The 19,858-nt window shown below is 53.1% G+C and overlaps 1 protein-coding gene across 7 annotated transcripts in view; it reads left to right on the top strand.

Moving 5' to 3' along the window:
• The window catches only part of LOC132392016 (dynactin subunit 1-like), a 284,878-nt gene that overhangs the window by 245,887 nt on the left and 19,133 nt on the right, over window positions 1–19,858 (top strand). For all 7 annotated transcript variants that reach the window (XM_059965917.1, XM_059965919.1, XM_059965915.1 and 4 more), the window contains 3 exons: window positions 4,681–4,823; window positions 16,586–16,749; window positions 17,124–17,233. In XM_059965917.1, the coding sequence (XP_059821900.1) occupies window positions 4,681–4,823; window positions 16,586–16,749; window positions 17,124–17,233 (417 nt within the window). The remainder of the gene's footprint in view (window positions 1–4,680; window positions 4,824–16,585; window positions 16,750–17,123; window positions 17,234–19,858) is intronic.

The following is a 19,858-nucleotide window of genomic DNA, read 5'->3' on the forward strand; positions in this document are numbered from 1 at the left end:
ACGTTGAAGGGGAGCAGCGTGTTGGGGTGTGCCATTGATGGGGAGTGGTGTGTTGGGGTGTGACGTTGAAGGGGAGCGGCGTGTTAGACAATAGACAATAGGTGCAGAAGTAGACCGAGTCTGCACCGCCATTCTGAGATCATGGCTGATCATTCAGTATCAATACCCAGTCCCTGCCTTGTCCCCATATCCCTTGATTCCCCTATCCATCAGATATCTATCTAGCTCTATCTATCTAGTGTTGGGGTGTGACATTGATGGGGAGCGGTGTGTTGGGGTGTGACATTGATGGGGAGTGGCGTGTTGGGGTGTGACATTGATGGGGAGCGGTGTGTTGGGGTGTGACATTGATGTGGAGCGGTGTGTTGGGGTGTGACATTGATGGGGAGTGGCGTGTTTACATGTAACGTTGATGGGGAGCGGCGTGTTGGTGTGTGACATTGATGGGGAGTGGCGTGTTTACGTGTGACATTGATGTGGAGCGGTGTGTTGGGGTGTGACATTGATGGGGAGCGGTGTGTTGGAGTGTGACATTGATGGGGAGTGGCGTGTTGGGGTGTGACATTGATGGGGAGTGGCGTGTTGGGGTGTGACATTGATGGGGAGTGGCGTGTTGGGGTGTGACATTGATGGGGAGCGGTGTGTTGGAGTGTGACATTGATGGGGAGTGGCGTGTTGGGGTGTGACATTGATGGGGAGTGGCGTGTTGGGGTGTGACATTGATAGGGAGTGGCGTGTTGTGGTGTGACATTGAAGGGGAGCGGCGTGTTGCGGTGTGACATTGATGGGGAGTGGCGTGTTGGGGTGTGACATTGAAGGGGAGTGTCGTGTTGGGGTGTGACATTGATGGGGAGAGGCGTGTTTTGTGTGACATTGATGGGGAGTGGCGTGTTGGGGTGTGACATTGATAGGGAGTGGCGTGTTTACGTGTGACATTGAAGGGGAGTGGCGTGTTGGGGTGTGACATTGAAGGGGAGTGTCGTGTTGGGGTGTGACATTGATGGGGAGAGGCGTGTTTTGTGTGACATTGATGGGGAGTGGCGTGTTGGGGTGTGACATTGATGGGGAGTGGCGTGTTGGGTGTGACGTTGAAGGGGAGTGGCGTGTTGGGGTGTGACATTGATGGGGAGAGGCGTGTTTTGTGTGACATTGATGGGGAGAGGCGTGTTTTGTGTGACATTGAAGGGGAGTGGCGTGTTGGGGTGTGACATTGATGGGGAGAGGCGTGTTGGGGTGTGACATTGATGGGGAGTGGCGTGTTGGGTGTGACGTTGAAGGGGAGTAGTGTGTTGTGTGACATTGATGGGGAGTGGCGTGTTGGGTGTGACATTGATGGGGAGCGACGTGTTGGGGCGTGACATTGATGGGGAGCGGCGTGTTGGGGTGTGACATTGATGGGGAGTGGCGTGTTGGGGTGTGACGTTGATGTGGAGCGGTGTGTTGGGGTGTGACATTGATGGGGAGTGGCGTGTTTACATGTAACGTTGATGGGGAGCGGCGTGTTGGGGTGTGACATTGATGGGGAGTGGCGTGTTGGGGTGTGACATTGATGGGGAGTGGCGTGTTGGGGTGTGCCATTGATGGGGAGTGGTGTGTTGGGGTGTGACGTTGAAGGGGAGCGGCGTGTTAGACAATAGACAATAGGTGCAGAAGTAGACCGAGTCTGCACCGCCATTCTGACATCATGGCTGATCATTCACTATCAATACCCAGTCCCTGCCTTGTCCCCATACCCCTTGATTCCCCTATCCATCAGATATCTATCTAGCTCTATCTATCTAGTGTTGGGTGTGACATTGATGGGGAGCGGCGTGTTGGGGTGTGACATTGATGGGGAGTGGCGTGTTAGGGTGTGACATTGAAGGGGAGTGGCGTGTTGGGGTGTGACATTGATGGGGAGTGGCGTGTTGGGGTGTGACATTGATGGGGAGCGGCGTGTTTACGTGTGACATTGATGGGGAGCGGCGTGTTGGGGTGTGACATTGAAGGGGAGCGGCGTGTTGGGTGTGACATTCATGGGGAACGGCGTGTTGGGGTGTGACGTTGAAGGGGAGCGGCGTGTTGGGGTGTGCCATTGATGGGGAGTGGTGTGTTGGGGTGTGACGTTGAAGGGGAGAGGCTTGTTGGGGTATGACGTTGAAGGGGAGCGGCGTGTTGGGGTGTGCCATTGATGGGGAGTGGTGTGTTGGGGTGTGACGTTGAAGGGGAGCGGCGTGTTAGACAATAGACAATAGGTGCAGAAGTAGACCGAGTCTGCACCGCCATTCTGAGATCATGGCTGATCATTCAGTATCAATACCCAGTCCCTGCCTTGTCCCCATATCCCTTGATTCCCCTATCCATCAGATATCTATCTAGCTCTATCTATCTAGTGTTGGGGTGTGACATTGATGGGGAGCGGTGTGTTGGGGTGTGACATTGATGGGGAGTGGCGTGTTGGGGTGTGACATTGATGGGGAGCGGTGTGTTGGGGTGTGACATTGATGTGGAGCGGTGTGTTGGGGTGTGACATTGATGGGGAGTGGCGTGTTTACATGTAACGTTGATGGGGAGCGGCGTGTTGGTGTGTGACATTGATGGGGAGTGGCGTGTTTACGTGTGACATTGATGTGGAGCGGTGTGTTGGGGTGTGACATTGATGGGGAGCGGTGTGTTGGAGTGTGACATTGATGGGGAGTGGCGTGTTGGGGTGTGACATTGATGGGGAGTGGCGTGTTGGGGTGTGACATTGATGGGGAGTGGCGTGTTGGGGTGTGACATTGATGGGGAGCGGTGTGTTGGAGTGTGACATTGATGGGGAGTGGCGTGTTGGGGTGTGACATTGATGGGGAGTGGCGTGTTGGGGTGTGACATTGATAGGGAGTGGCGTGTTGTGGTGTGACATTGAAGGGGAGCGACGTGTTGCGGTGTGACATTGATGGGGAGTGGCGTGTTGGGGTGTGACATTGAAGGGGAGTGTCGTGTTGGGGTGTGACATTGATGGGGAGAGGCGTGTTTTGTGTGACATTGATGGGGAGTGGCGTGTTGGGGTGTGACATTGATAGGGAGTGGCGTGTTTACGTGTGACATTGAAGGGGAGTGGCGTGTTGGGGTGTGACATTGAAGGGGAGTGTCGTGTTGGGGTGTGACATTGATGGGGAGAGGCGTGTTTTGTGTGACATTGATGGGGAGTGGCGTGTTGGGGTGTGACATTGATGGGGAGTGGCGTGTTGGGTGTGACGTTGAAGGGGAGTGGCGTGTTGGGGTGTGACATTGATGGGGAGAGGCGTGTTTTGTGTGACATTGATGGGGAGAGGCGTGTTTTGTGTGACATTGAAGGGGAGTGGCGTGTTGGGGTGTGACATTGATGGGGAGAGGCGTGTTGGGGTGTGACATTGATGGGGAGTGGCGTGTTGGGTGTGACGTTGAAGGGGAGTAGTGTGTTGTGTGACATTGATGGGGAGTGGCGTGTTGGGTGTGACATTGATGGGGAGCGACGTGTTGGGGCGTGACATTGATGGGGAGCGGCGTGTTGGGGTGTGACATTGATGGGGAGTGGCGTGTTGGGGTGTGACGTTGATGGGGAGTGGCGTGTTGGGGCGTGACATTGATGGGGAGTGGCGTGTTGGGTGTGACATTGATGGGGAGCGGCGTGTTGGGGCGTGACATTGATGGGGAGCGGCGTGTTGGATGTGACATTGATGGGGAGTGGCGTGTTGGGGTGTGACGTTGATGGGGAGTGGCGTGTTGGGGTGTGACGTTGATGGGGAGTGGCGTGTTGGGTTGTGACGTTGATGGGGAGTGGCGTGTTGGGGCGTGACATTGATGGGGAGTGGCGTGTTGGGGTGTGACGTTGATGGGGAGCGGCGTGTTGGGGTGTGACGTTGATGGGGAGTGGCGTGTTGGGGTGTGACGTTGATGGGGAGTGGCGTGTTGGGGTGTGACATTGATGGGGAGTGGCGTGTTGGGGTGTGACATTGATGGGGAGCGGCGTGATTTAGTGTGACATTGATGGGGAGTGGCTTGTTGGGGTGTGACATTGAAGGGGAGCGGTGTGTTGGGGTGTGACATTGATGGGGAGTGGCGTGCTGGGGTGTGACATTGATGGGGAGTGGCGTGTTGGGGTGTGACATTGTTGGGGAGAGGCGTGTTTTGTGTGACATTGATGGGGAGAGGCGTGTTTTGTGTGACATTGAAGGGGAGTGGCATGTTGGGGTGTGACATTGATGGGGAGAGGCGTGTTGGGGTGTGACATTGATGGGGAGTGGCGTGTTGGGTGTGACGTTGAAGGGGAGTAGTGTGTTGTGTGACATTGATGGGGAGTGGCGTGTTGGGTGTGACATTGATGGGGAGCGGCGTGTTGGGGTGTGACGTTGATGGGGAGCGGCGTGTTGGGGTGTGACGTTGATGGGGAGTGGTGTGTTGGGGTGTGACGTTGATGGGGAGTGGCGTGTTGGGGTGTGACATTGATGGGGAGTGGCGTGTTGGGGTGTGACGTTGATGGGGAGTGGCGTGGTGGTTGCGACGATGACAGAGCTCAGTGTATTGGGATGTGGCATTGACGGAGCAGTGTATGGTGGCATGGTGTTGACAGCGAGCAGTTTTGGTGGGGAGCACCATTTTGGGGTGTTATGTTGATGGGGAGCGGTGTGTCGGGGTGTGGTTTGATGGAGCAGTGTTATTGAGTCCTGTGATCCCCAGGGCGAGGAGCTGAGTGAGGCAAGCGTGCGGCTGAGCCTGCTGGAGAAGAAGCTGGACTCTGCTTCGAGAGAGGCTGACGAGAGGGTTGACAAGATCCAGGGCAAGCTCAATGAGGTGCAGAACTTGCTGAAGAAAAAAGAGAAGTGAGTGGAGACAAAGTGGTTACTGTGGGAAATATGGGTAGTTACCCAGACTTCTGTATGACTGCAGACCAGTTACTCGTGGAGAACCATTAACCATTACCTGTCTGCTGTGTAGCACTGCTGAATGATTCCCGAGTAGTTACTGAACTCCACAGGGACCTACTGATAGGTTACTGACAAATATGATTGAGGGAACTGCAGACTAGTTACTCACAGAGAACCACTAACCATTACCTGTCCACTGTACCCTATTGATTTTATACCTTTCTTTAATCTACAGCATATCTGTTCCTTGATTTCCCGGTGGTTATTGAGTGTGCAATCCCATCAGAGTGATCGCACATGTCCTATTCCTGAGTTCTACCCATATACACTCAGTGGACGAGCACTCTGTTCTCTCCCCTCAGAGTGCAGCTGTGATAATGTCCCTGATAGTCCCCCACCTCTTTTACCTCCCTCTCTAGCTTTTTTTAAAATAATAAGTAAAATTATTCCTATTCCTGGTCTTCTGTCAGTCAAGTCTCAGTAATGCTCATAATATCATATTTCCATGTACAGATCCATCATCGTTCATCACCTTTACCTATAAGACTCCTAGCATTAAAGTACACACACTTCAAGCTATCTGTCCTAACATATCTATTACTTTGATCCTGCCAGCTTTTACTGGCCCCAACATCTACCTTCCTCTCCATCTCTGCACTTTCAAACCTGATGCCCTGACTAGTTTAAGTCCCCGCCCTGACTAGTTTAAGTCCCCCTGAGTAGTGCTCGTGAACATTCCAGCCCAGATATTGTTTCCCATCCCTCTTGTACAGATCACTCCTGCCCCAGAGGAGATCCCAATGATCCAAGAACTTCAGATCCTGCCCCTGCACCAGTTCCATGGCCATTCATTCATCTATTCCTGCCCTGACTAGCATGTAGCGCTGGGAGTAATCTAGAGTTTGCTACATTGGATGTTCTGTTCTTCAGTCTCTTCCCTAACACTCTATACTCACTGCACAGGACCTCTTGCCCCTCTCTATCTATGTCATTGATACAGATGTGCTCCATGACATCTGGCTGCTCACCCTCTCTCGAGAGGGTTCTGCAGCCACTCTGAGACCTCCTTGACCCCAGCACCTGGGAGGCAACACACCATCCTGGCATCATTTTTACGGCAACAGAACCTCATGTCTATCCCCCTAACTGTCGAGTCTCCTGTCACAGTCGCTTTACCTGGCCGGTGACCCTCAGAGCCAGCCACAGTGCCACTGGCCTGGCCACTGCTGCTGTGTCCATCACACCCCCAGTTGTGAGGGGAATGGTCACAGGGGAACGTTGCACTGACTTCTCCTGGTGGTCACCCATCTTCTACCAGAAGCCCGCACTCTGGGTGTGACCACCTCAGTAAAAGTCTCATCTCTGAGGCTTTCAGCTTCCTGGGTATCCTTGAATACATCCAGCTCTAGTTCCTTGCCCTGGTTAGTCAGGAGCTGAAGTTGGGTGCAATTCCTGCAGATGTCGTCATCAGGGAGACCATTAGGTAACCTGAAATCGCACATCTTACAGGAGGGGCATTCCACTGCCTACCCTTGTTATACCTCCAACTTCTTAATCTTAAGTTCTGGCCTTCACAGACAGACAGACAGACTTTATTGATCCCAAGGGAAATTGGGTTTCGTTACAGTCGCACCAACCAAGAATAGTGTAGAAATATAGCAATATAAAACCATAAATAATTAAATAATAATAAGTAAATCATGCCAAGTGGAAATAAGTCCCAGACCAGCCTATTGGCTCAGGGTGTCTGACACTCCGAGGGAGGAGTTGTAAAGTTTGATGGCCACAGGCAGGAATGACTTCCTATGACGCTCAGTGTTGCATCTCGGTGGAATGAGTCTCTGGCTGAATGTACTCCTGTGCCTAACCAGTACATTATGAAGTGGATGGGAGACATTGTCCAAGATGGCATGCAACTTGGACAGCATCCTCTTTTCAGACACCACCATCGGAGAATCCAGTTCCACCCCCACAACATCACTGGCCTTACAAATGAGTTTATTGATTTTGTTCTCGATGAAACATGTTGAGCCAAAGCCTACCCACTCCCACAATGGCCACACCCACAATGGCCCACTCCCACAATGATCCACTCCCACAATGATCCACTCCCACAATGGCCACTCCCACAATGGCCCACTCCCACAATGGCCACACCCACAATGATCCACTCCCACAATGGCCCACTCCCACAATGATCCACTCCCACAATGATCCACTCCCACAATGGCCCACTCCCACAATGATCCACTCCCACAATGGCCACACCCACAATGGCCCACTCCCACAATGATCCACTCCCACAATGGCCCACTCCCACAATGATCCACTCCCACAATGATCCACTCCCACAATGATCCACTCCCACAATGGCCCACTCCCACAATGATCCACTCCCACAATGATCCACTCCCACAATGATCCACTCCCACAATGATCCACTCCCACAATGGCCCACTCCCACAATGATCCACTCCCACAATGATCCACTCCCACAATGATCCACTCCCACAATGGCCACTCCCACAATGACCCACTCCCACAATGATCCACTCCCACAATGGCCACTCCCACAATGATCCACTCCCACAATGGCCCACTCCCACAATGGCCACTCCCACAATGGCCCACTCCCACAATGGCCACTCCCACAATGGCCACACCCACAATGATCCACTCCCACAATGATCCACTCCCACAATGGCCCACTCCCACAATGGCCCACTCCCACAATGGCCACTCCCACAATGGCCCACTCCCACAATGATCCACTCCCACAATGATCCACTCCCACAATGATCCACTCCCACAATGGCCCACTCCCACAATGATCCACTCCCACAATGGCCACTCCCACAATGATCCACTCCCACAATGGCCACTCCCACAATGATCCACTCCCACAATGATCCACTCCCTCAATGATCCACTCCCACAATGATCCACTCCCACAATGGCCCACTCCCACAATGGCCCACTCCCACAATGGCCACACCCACAATGGCCCACTCCCACAATGATCCACTCCCTCAATGATCCACTCCCACAATGATCCACTCCCACAATGATCCACTCCCACAATGGCCCACTCCCACAATGGCCCACTCCCACAATGATCCACTCCCACAATGGCCACTCCCACAATGATCCACTCCCACAATGATCCACTCCCACAATGATCCACTCCCACAATGGCCCACTCCCACAATGGCCACACCCACAATGGCCCACTCCCACAATGATCCACTCCCTCAATGATCCACTCCCACAATGATCCACTCCCACAATGATCCACTCCCACAATGATCCACTCCCTCAATGATCCACTCCCACAATGATCCACTCCCACAATGGCCACTCCCACAATGGCCACTCCCACAATGATCCACTCCCACAATGATCCACTCCCACAATGATCCACTCCCACAATGATCCACTCCCACAATGGCCACTCCCACAATGATCCACTCCCACAATGGCCACTCCCACAATGATCCACTCCCACAATGATCCACTCCCACAATGGTCCACTCCCACAATGATCCACTCCCACAATGGCCACTCCCACAATGATCCACTCCCACAATGGCCACTCCCACAATGATCCACTCCCACAATGATCCACTCCCACAATGGTCCACTCCCACAATGGTCCACTCCCACAATGATCCACTCCCACAATGGCCACTCCCACAATGATCCACTCCCACAATGGCCCACTCCCACAATGGCCACTCCCACAATGGCCCACTCCCACAATGATCCACTCCCACAATGGCCCACTCCCACAATGATCCACTCCCACAATGATCCACTCCCACAATGATCCACTCCCACAATGGCCACTCCCACAATGGCCCACTCCCACAATGATCCACTCCCACAATGATCCACTCCCACAATGGCCACTCCCACAATGGCCACTCCCACAATGGCCCACTCCCACAATGGCCCACTCCCACAATGATCCACTCCCACAATGGCCACTCCCACAATGGCCACTCCCACAATGGCCACTCCCACAATGGCCACACCCACAATGATCCACTCCCACAATGGCCACTCCCACAATGGCCCACTCCCACAATGATCCACTCCCACAATGATCCACTCCCACAATGGCCACTCCCACAATGGCCCACTCCCACAATGATCCACTCCCACAATGATCCACTCCCACAATGATCCACTCCCACAATGATCCACTCCCACAATGGCCACACCCACAATGATCCACTCCCACAATGATCCACTCCCACAATGATCCACTCCCACAATGATCCACTCCCACAATGATCCACTCCCACAATGATCCACTCCCACAATGGCCACTCCCACAATGGCCCACTCCCACAATGGCCCACTCCCACAATGATCCACTCCCACAATGATCCACTCCCACAATGGCCACTCCCACAATGGCCACTCCCACAATGGCCCACTCCCACAATGATCCACTCCCACAATGATCCACTCCCACAATGGCCACTCCCACAATGGCCCACTCCCACAATGGCCCACTCCCACAATGATCCACTCCCACAATGGCCACTCCCACAATGGCCACTCCCACAATGGCCACTCCCACAATGGCCACACCCACAATGATCCACTCCCACAATGGCCACTCCCACAATGGCCACTCCCACAATGGCCCACTCCCACAATGATCCACTCCCACAATGGCCACTCCCACAATGGCCCACTCCCACAATGATCCACTCCCACAATGATCCACTCCCACAATGATCCACTCCCACAATGGCCACACCCACAATGATCCACTCCCACAATGATCCACTCCCACAATGATCCACTCCCACAATGATCCACTCCCACAATGATCCACTCCCACAATGATCCACTCCCACAATGATCCACTCCCACAATGGCCCACTCCCACAATGATCCACTCCCACAATGATCCACTCCCACAATGATCCACTCCCACAATGGCCACTCCCACAATGATCCACTCCCACAATGGCCACTCCCACAATGGCCACTCCCACAATGGCCACTCCCACAATGATCCACTCCCACAATGATCCACTCCCACAATGGCCCACTCCCACAATGGCCCACTCCCACAATGATCCACTCCCACAATGATCCACTCCCACAATGGCCCACTCCCACAATGGCCCACTCCCACAATGATCCACTCCCACAATGATCCACTCCCACAATGGCCCACTCCCACAATGCTCCACTCCCACAATGCTCCACTCCCACAATGATCCACTCCCACAATGATCCACTCCCACAATGATCCACTCCCACAATGGCCCACTCCCACAATGGCCCACTCCCACAATGGCCCACTCCCACAATGATCCACTCCCACAATGATCCACTCCCACAATGATCCACTCCCACAATGGCCCACTCCCACAATGGCCCACTCCCACAATGGCCCACTCCCACAATGCTCCACTCCCACAATGGCCCACTCCCACAATGGCCCACTCCCACAATGGCCCACTCCCACAATGATCCACTCCCACAATGATCCACTCCCACAATGGCCCACTCCCACAATGATCCACTCCCACAATGATCCACTCCCACAATGGCCCACTCCCACAATGATCCACACCCACAATGATCCACACCCACAATGATCCACTCCCACAATGGCCCACTCCCACAATGGCCCACTCCCACAATGATCCACTCCCACAATGGCCCACTCCCACAATGATCCACTCCCACAATGGCCACTCCCACAATGGCCCACTCCCACAATGATCCACTCCCACAATGATCCACACCCACAATGGCCCACTCCCACAATGGCCCACTCCCAGAATGATCCACTCCCACAATGGCCCACTCCCACAATGGCCCACTCCCACAATGATCCACTCCCACAATGATCCACTCCCACAATGGCCACTCCCACATTGGCCACACCCACAATGATCCACTCCCACAATGGCCACTCCCACAATGATCCACTCCCACAATGGCCACTCCCACAATGATCCACTCCCACAATGGCCACTCCCACAATGATCCATTCCCACAATGGCCACTCCCACAATGGCCACTCCCACAATGATCCACTCCCACAATGATCCACTCCCACAATGATCCACTCCCACAATGGCCACTCCCACAATGATCCACTCCCACAATGGCCACTCCCACAATGATCCACTCCCACAATGGCCCACTCCCACAATGATCCACTCCCACAATGGCCACTCCCACAATGGCCCACTCCCACAATGATCCACTCCCACAATGGCCACACCCACAATGGCCACTCCCACAATGATCCACTCCCACAATGATCCACTCCCACAATGATCCACTCCCACAATGGCCACTCCCACAATGATCCACTCCCACAATGATCCACTCCCACAATGATCCACTCCCACAATGATCCACACCCACAATGGCCACCCCCACAATGATCCACTCCCACAATGATCCACTCCCACAATGGCCACTCCCACAATGGCCACTCCCACAATGGCCCACTCCCACAATGATCCACTCCCACAATGATCCACTCCCACAATGATCCACTCCCACAATGGCCACTCCCACAATGGCCACACCCACAATGATCCACTCCCACAATGGCCACTCCCACAATGGCCACTCCCACAATGGCCCACTCCCACAATGGCCCACTCCCACAATGATCCACTCCCACAATGATCCACTCCCACAATGATCCACTCCCACAATGATCCACTCCCACAATGATCCACTCCCACAATGGCCACTCCCACAATGGCCCACTCCCACAATGATCCACTCCCACAATGATCCACTCCCACAATGGCCACTCCCACAATGGCCACTCCCACAATGGCTCACTCCCACAATGGCCACTCCCACAATGATCCACTCCCACAATGATCCACTCCCACAATGATCCACACCCACAATGATCCACTCCCACAATGATCCACACCCACAATGGCCACTCCCACAATGATCCACTCCCACAATGGCCACTCCCACAATGGCCCACTCCCACAATGATCCACTCCCACAATGGCCACTCCCACAATGATCCACACCCACAATGATCCACTCCCACAATGATCCACTCCCACAATGGTCCACTCCCACAATGGCCCACTCCCACAATGGCCACTCCCACAATGATCCACTCCCACAATGATCCACACCCACAATGATCCACTCCCACAATGGCCACTCCCACAATGGCCACTCCCACAATGATCCACTCCCACAATGATCCACTCCCACAATGGCCACTCCCACAATGGCCCACTCCCACAATGATCCACTCCCACAATGGCCCACTCCCACAATGATCCACTCCCACAATGGCCACTCCCACAATGGCCACACCCACAATGATCCACTCCCACAATGGCCCACTCCCACAATGATCCATTCCCACAGTGGCCACTCCCACAATGGCCACTCCCACAATGATCCACTCCCACAATGGCCCACTCCCACAATGATCCATTCCCACAGTGGCCACTCCCACAATGGCCACTCCCACAATGATCCACTCCCACAATGATCCACTCCCACAATGATCCACTCCCACAATGGCCACTCCCACAATGATCCACTCCCACAATGATCCACTCCCACAATGATCCACTCCCACAATGATCCACTCCCTCAATGGCCACTCCCACAATGATCCACTCCCACAATGATCCACTCCCTCAATGGCCACTCCCACAATGATCCACTCCCACAATGGCCACTCCCACAATGATCCACTCCCACAATGATCCACTCCCTCAATGATCCACTCCCACAATGATCCACTCCCACAATGATCCACTCCCACAATGATCCACTCCCACAATGATCCACTCCCACAATGGCCCACTCCCACAATGGCCCACTCCCACAATGGCCACTCCCACAATGATCCACTCCCACAATGATCCACTCCCACAACGATCCACTCCCACAATGATCCACTCCCACAATGGCCACACCCACAATGATCCACTCCCACAATGATCCACTCCCACAATGGCCACTCCCACAATGGCCCACTCCCACAATGATCCACTCCCACAATGATCCACTCCCACAATGATCCACTCCCACAATGGCCACTCCCACAATGATCCACTCCCACAATGATCCACTCCCACAATGGCCACACCCACAATGATCCACTCCCACAATGATCCACTCCCTCAATGGCCACTCCCACAATGATCCACTCCCACAATGATCCACTCCCACAATGGCCACTCCCACAATGGCCCACTCCCACAATGATCCACTCCCACAATGATCCACTCCCACAATGATCCACTCCCACAATGATCCACTCCCACAATGATCCACTCCCTCAATGGCCACTCCCACAATGGCCCACTCCCACAATGATCCACTCCCACAATGATCCACTCCCACAATGATCCACTCCCTCAATGGCCACTCCCACAATGATCCACTCCCACAATGGCCACACCCACAATGGCCACTCCCACAATGATCCACTCCCACAATGATCCACTCCCACAATGATCCACTCCCACAATGGCCACACCCACAATGGCCACTCCCACAATGATCCACTCCCACAATGATCCACTCCCACAATGATCCACTCCCACAATGATCCACTCCCACAATGATCCACTCCCACAATGGCCACTCCCACAATGGCCACTCCCACAATGGCCCACTCCCACAATGATCCACTCCCACAATGATCCACTCCCACAATGATCCACTCCCACAATGATCCACTCCCACAATGATCCACTCCCACAATGATCCACTCCCACAATGGCCCACTCCCACAATGATCCACACCCACAATGATCCACTCCCACAATGATCCACTCCCACAATGATCCACTCCCACAATGGCCACCCCCACAATGATCCACTCCCACAATGATCCACTCCCACAATGATCCACACCCACAATGATCCACACCCACAATGATCCACTCCCACAATGATCCACACCCTCAATGATCCACTCCCACAATGATCCACTCCCACAATGGCCACTCCCACAATGGCCACTCCCACAATGGCCCACTCCCACAATGATCCACTCCCACAATGATCCACTCCCACAATGATCCACTCCCACAATGGCCACTCCCACAATGGCCACACCCACAATGATCCACTCCCACAATGGCCACTCCCACAATGGCCACTCCCACAATGGCCCACTCCCACAATGGCCCACTCCCACAATGATCCACTCCCACAATGATCCACTCCCACAATGATCCACTCCCACAATGATCCACTCCCACAATGGCCACTCCCACAATGGCCCACTCCCACAATGATCCACTCCCACAATGATCCACTCCCACAATGGCCACTCCCACAATGGCCACTCCCACAATGGCTCACTCCCACAATGGCCACTCCCACAATGATCCACTCCCACAATGATCCACTCCCACAATGATCCACACCCACAATGATCCACTCCCACAATGATCCACACCCACAATGGCCACTCCCACAATGATCCACTCCCACAATGGCCACTCCCACAATGGCCCACTCCCACAATGATCCACTCCCACAATGGCCACTCCCACAATGATCCACACCCACAATGATCCACTCCCACAATGGTCCACTCCCACAATGGCCCACTCCCACAATGGCCACTCCCACAATGATCCACTCCCACAATGATCCACACCCACAATGATCCACTCCCACAATGGCCACTCCCACAATGGCCACTCCCACAATGATCCACTCCCACAATGATCCACTCCCACAATGGCCACTCCCACAATGGCCCACTCCCACAATGATCCACTCCCACAATGGCCCACTCCCACAATGATCCACTCCCACAATGGCCACTCCCACAATGGCCACACCCACAATGATCCACTCCCACAATGGCCCACTCCCACAATGATCCATTCCCACAGTGGCCACTCCCACAATGGCCACTCCCACAATGATCCACTCCCACAATGGCCCACTCCCACAATGATCCATTCCCACAGTGGCCCACTCCCACAATGGCCACTCCCACAATGGCCACTCCCACAATGATCCACTCCCACAATGATCCACTCCCACAATGATCCACTCCCACAATGGCCACTCCCACAATGATCCACTCCCACAATGATCCACTCCCACAATGATCCACTCCCACAATGATCCACTCCCTCAATGGCCACTCCCACAATGATCCACTCCCACAATGATCCACTCCCTCAATGGCCACTCCCACAATGATCCACTCCCACAATGGCCACTCCCACAATGATCCACTCCCACAATGATCCACTCCCTCAATGATCCACTCCCACAATGATCCACTCCCACAATGATCCACTCCCACAATGATCCACTCCCACAATGATCCACTCCCACAATGGCCCACTCCCACAATGGCCCACTCCCACAATGGCCACTCCCACAATGATCCACTCCCACAATGATCCACTCCCACAACGATCCACTCCCACAATGATCCACTCCCACAATGGCCACACCCACAATGATCCACTCCCACAATGATCCACTCCCACAATGGCCACTCCCACAATGGCCCACTCCCACAATGATCCACTCCCACAATGATCCACTCCCACAATGATCCACTCCCACAATGGCCACTCCCACAATGATCCACTCCCACAATGATCCACTCCCACAATGGCCACACCCACAATGATCCACTCCCACAATGATCCACTCCCACAATGATCCACTCCCACAATGGCCACTCCCACAATGATCCACTCCCACAATGATCCACTCCCACAATGATCCACTCCCACAATGATCCACTCCCACAATGATCCACTCCCACAATGATCCACTCCCACAATGGCCCACTCCCACAATGATCCACTCCCACAATGGCCCACTCCCACAATGATCCACTCCCACAATGGCCACACCCACAATGATCCACTCCCACAATGGCCACTCCCACAATGATCCACTCCCACAACGATCCACTCCCACAATGATCCACTCCCACAATGGCCACTCCCACAATGGCCCACACCCACAATGGCCACTCCCACAATGATCCACTCCCACAATGGCCACTCCCACAATGATCCACTCCCACAATGGCCACTCCCACAATGGCCTCTCCTTACACTTCCTTCCTTTTAAATGGCCCCTGCCAAGTGCCAAAGAGATCACTATGATAGCAGCCTGCCAAAATGTTGTGAAAGGCCCTGAGCTCTTTTTAAACCTCACACAACCTGACAGATGAATGACTTCTCACAGTGATTGTGACCCACCTCCAACTTCCTTCTTCTATTCGTGATCAACCTTACCCTCAGTCTAGTCATCCTGTGCAATGAGCTGCCAGGATACATAGTTACATGAAAAACATTTTAAAGGACAGGGTAGAAAGATTTAGAGGGATATGGTCCGAACCTTGGCTAGCAGATGGGAACGTTGGTCAGTCTGGACCAGCTGAGTCGCATGTCCTGTTGCCCTGCTGACTGACCGTGTAATTGCAGCCCAAGAGATTAGGTGGGTAACAGAGTGAAGCATCATCCAGGTAACAAGTAAAGATCAGCTGTGGGAGCTGGGGTTGGGTATGGCAGGTGGCTTGTCCCCTCCTTCTGCAAGGAGATGAAGGACAATGTGTCTCTTCCACCCTCGCATGGAGTTTGAATGGATAAGGTGTGGTGGGTGGGAGGGGAGGTGATTTTTGGAAGGGGGAGAAGTGGGTTGTGTCTCTCCTCCCCATATTGATTATCTCTACCCCACAGGGAGTTTGAGGAGACGATGGATGCCCTCCAGGCTGACATCGACCAGCTGGAGTCGGAGAAATTGGAGCTGAAACAGCGGCTTGGCTCCCAGAACAAGAGGACTGTAGAGGGGTTGCGGGGGTCTCCCGGCTCTGGGACCCCCAGCATTCAAGGCAGCATCACAGGTGTGGGGGGGGGTAAGGTGTAAGGAGGGATTGGGGAGAGGAGGGGGGTGAGGTGTGGGGGTGATCAGACACCCTGTCCCAGTCCCTTTTTGCCGACTTCACCCTGAACATGTCCACCACCTCCACTCGTGTCTCCCACACATGCACGGCCACCGACGCACACCATCCGCATCTCTAAACTCCCCCTCTCACCTTCTCTGCCCCACTCTGTCACCTTCTCCTCTTGCTTCCCCCCACCCCCTCCATCCCAATCCCTCCCCTGCGCTCCCCCTATACCGCCCCCCACACCCCCCACTCACCTCCCCCCACACCGTCCCCCAATCCCCCTCCACCCCCTCTCCCCCAACCTCACTGACTCTCAGTCTTTTCTGCAGTGTCGGGCTCAGGTCCAGTGCAGGTGAAAGACTCGCCCCTACTGCTACAGCATATTGATGCACTTCGCCTCTCCCTCCGACAGCTCAGGACCGACAACACCCGCCTCAAGGTATGGTATCTGCTCCCCATCGTCATCCTGAGTTCATCTCACTTCCTATCTGTCTATTCATCTGCGTTTAGACACCCAGTGTAGATGAAGGACTGCCTTCAGAAATGCTTTTGACAATTGCATTCTCCAAATCTTCATTTTCATTGTAACATTGAAGATGATAGTCAATACCTCCAACTTCTTCGTAGTTCCTAACTTGATGAAGCAGCGAAATCATTTCATTTTCACTCCTGGCCATTTCTGGCATCTCCAAGTCTCAATGCTTAAAGCTGCAGTAAGCAAAACAGTTCTGAATGATCATACTGTTTATTTCTTGCCAACTGTCATTGACAAAATATTACTGCTTTTTGACCACAAACACATGCAACAGATGCTATTTAAAACTGTTCACTTTAAAAACTGTTCATTTGGATTGGAGGGTTGTGACTAGTGGTGTCCCACAAGGATCGGTTCTGGGACTTCTACTTTTCGTGATTTTTATTAACGACCTGGATGTGGGGGTAGAAGGGTGGATTGGCAAGTTTGCAGACAACACAAAGGTTGGTGGTGTTGTAGATAGTGTAGAGGATTGTCGAAGATTGCGGAGAGACATTGATAGGATGCAGAAGTGGGCTGAGAAGTGGCAGATGGAGTTCAACCCGGAGAAGTGTGAGGTGGTACACTTTGGAAGGACAAACTCCAAGACAGAGTACAAAGTAAATGGCAGGATACTCAGTAGTGTGGAGGAGCAGAGGGATCTGGGGGTACATGTCCACAGGTCCCTGAAAGTTGCCTCACAGATAAATAGGGTAGTTAAGAAAGCTTATGGGGTGTTAGCTTTCATAAATCAAGGGATTGAGTTTAAGAGTTGTGAGGTAATGATTCAGATTCAGTTTATTGTCATTTAAAAATCACAAATGCAATGCAGTTAAAAAATGAGACAATGTTCCTCCAGAATGATATCAACAAGGCACATGACAAAACAGACTGCACCAGAAAATCCACATAACATTTGGCAATCCCCAATCCAGAGTCCGGAGAGGCTGCTGCGTATTAATATCGCGCTACCATCTTAGCGCGTTCCCCGGAAAGGTGCTCCAAACCCACCAGACAAACAAGACCAAAAACTAAAGCTACAAGACCTGCACAAAACCACATAGTTACAACATATAGTTACAACAGTGCAAACAATACCATAATTTGATAAAAAAACAGACCATGGGCATGGTAAAAATAGTACAAAGATGTTAAAAGACTATAAGTTTGAAAGAAACCACCACAAGGTTTCCACAAGTCCTCAGGTTCCCCGATAGACTCGTCATCCCATGCTGGCGACAGAAGGGAGTACCCCCACTATGGACTTCCACAGCGCCGCCCGACTCAGTCTCGCAGACACAGCACACAATGAAAGCTCCGTCGAACCCAGCCTCACAGACGCAGCACACAATGAAAGCAACCTGACTGCAGCAGACTCCAAGTCCGTCGAACCTCCAAGCCTCCGACCATCCCCTCCGGCATAGCTTCTCCGAGCACCATCCTCTGCCGAGTGTATTAAGACACCCTCATCAACGGCCATCGGCAACACGACCCCAAGGACTGGGGGTCTGTTCTTCTCAGCAGAGACCCGGACCTCACGGTAGCTGTAGCAACGAAGAGGGCCTTCCTGGAGATTTCCAGATGTTCCTCCGTGCTCCCACGTCTGTTTTTCATCAGATTAGGATTCTGCACGGCACTCCGCTTGACAAATAACAGATATCAACTCCGGAGAAGCCGCTGCAGACTGCGTCGTGCCACCATCTTGAAGTCAATGATGCAGCTCTATAAAATTCTGGTTAGGCCACACTTGGAGTACTGTGTCCAGCTCTGGTCGCCTCACTATAGGAAGGATGTGGAAGCATTGGAAAGGGTACAGAGGAGATTTACCAGGATGCTGCCTGGTTTAGAGAGTATGGATTATGATAAGAGATTAAGGGAGCTAGGGCTGTACTCTTTGGAGAGAAGGAGGATGAGAGGAGACATGATAGAGGTGTACAAGATATTAAGAGGAATAGGCAGAGTGGACAGCCAGCGCCTCTTCCCCAGGGCACCACTGCTCAGTACAAGAGGACATGGCTTTAAGGTAAGGGGAGGGAAGTTCAAGGGGGATATTAGAGGAAGGTTTTTTACTCAGTGAGTGGTTGGTGTGTGGAATGCACTGCCTGAGTCAGTGGTGGAGGCAGATACACTAGTGAAGTTTAAGAGACTATTAGACAGGTATATGGAGGAATTTAAGGTGGGGTTATGGGATTCAGTATTTAAGGGTGGGCACAACATAGTGGGCCAAAGGGCCTGTACTGTGCTGTACTATTCTATGTTCTATTAAGCACAGTGAAGGTTCCGAGCACAAGTGCACATGACTGATGCTGGTTAGAAACTATTCAAAAACATCCTCCTGTCCTAATTAACCATCATAATGTCCTAAATGAACAGGTGTGGACAGTGTGGGGTGTAGAGGGACGGGTGTGGACAGTGTGGAGGTGTAGAGGGACGGGTGTGGACAGTGTGGGAGTGTAGAGGGACGGGTGTTCAGTGTGAGGGTGTAGAGAGACGGGTGTGGACAGTGTGGGAGTGTAGAGGGACGGGTGTGGACAGTGTGGAGGTGTAGAG

Source organism: Hypanus sabinus, chromosome 3 (genome assembly GCF_030144855.1).
Source record: "Hypanus sabinus isolate sHypSab1 chromosome 3, sHypSab1.hap1, whole genome shotgun sequence".
Lineage (NCBI taxonomy): Eukaryota > Metazoa > Chordata > Chondrichthyes > Myliobatiformes > Dasyatidae > Hypanus > Hypanus sabinus.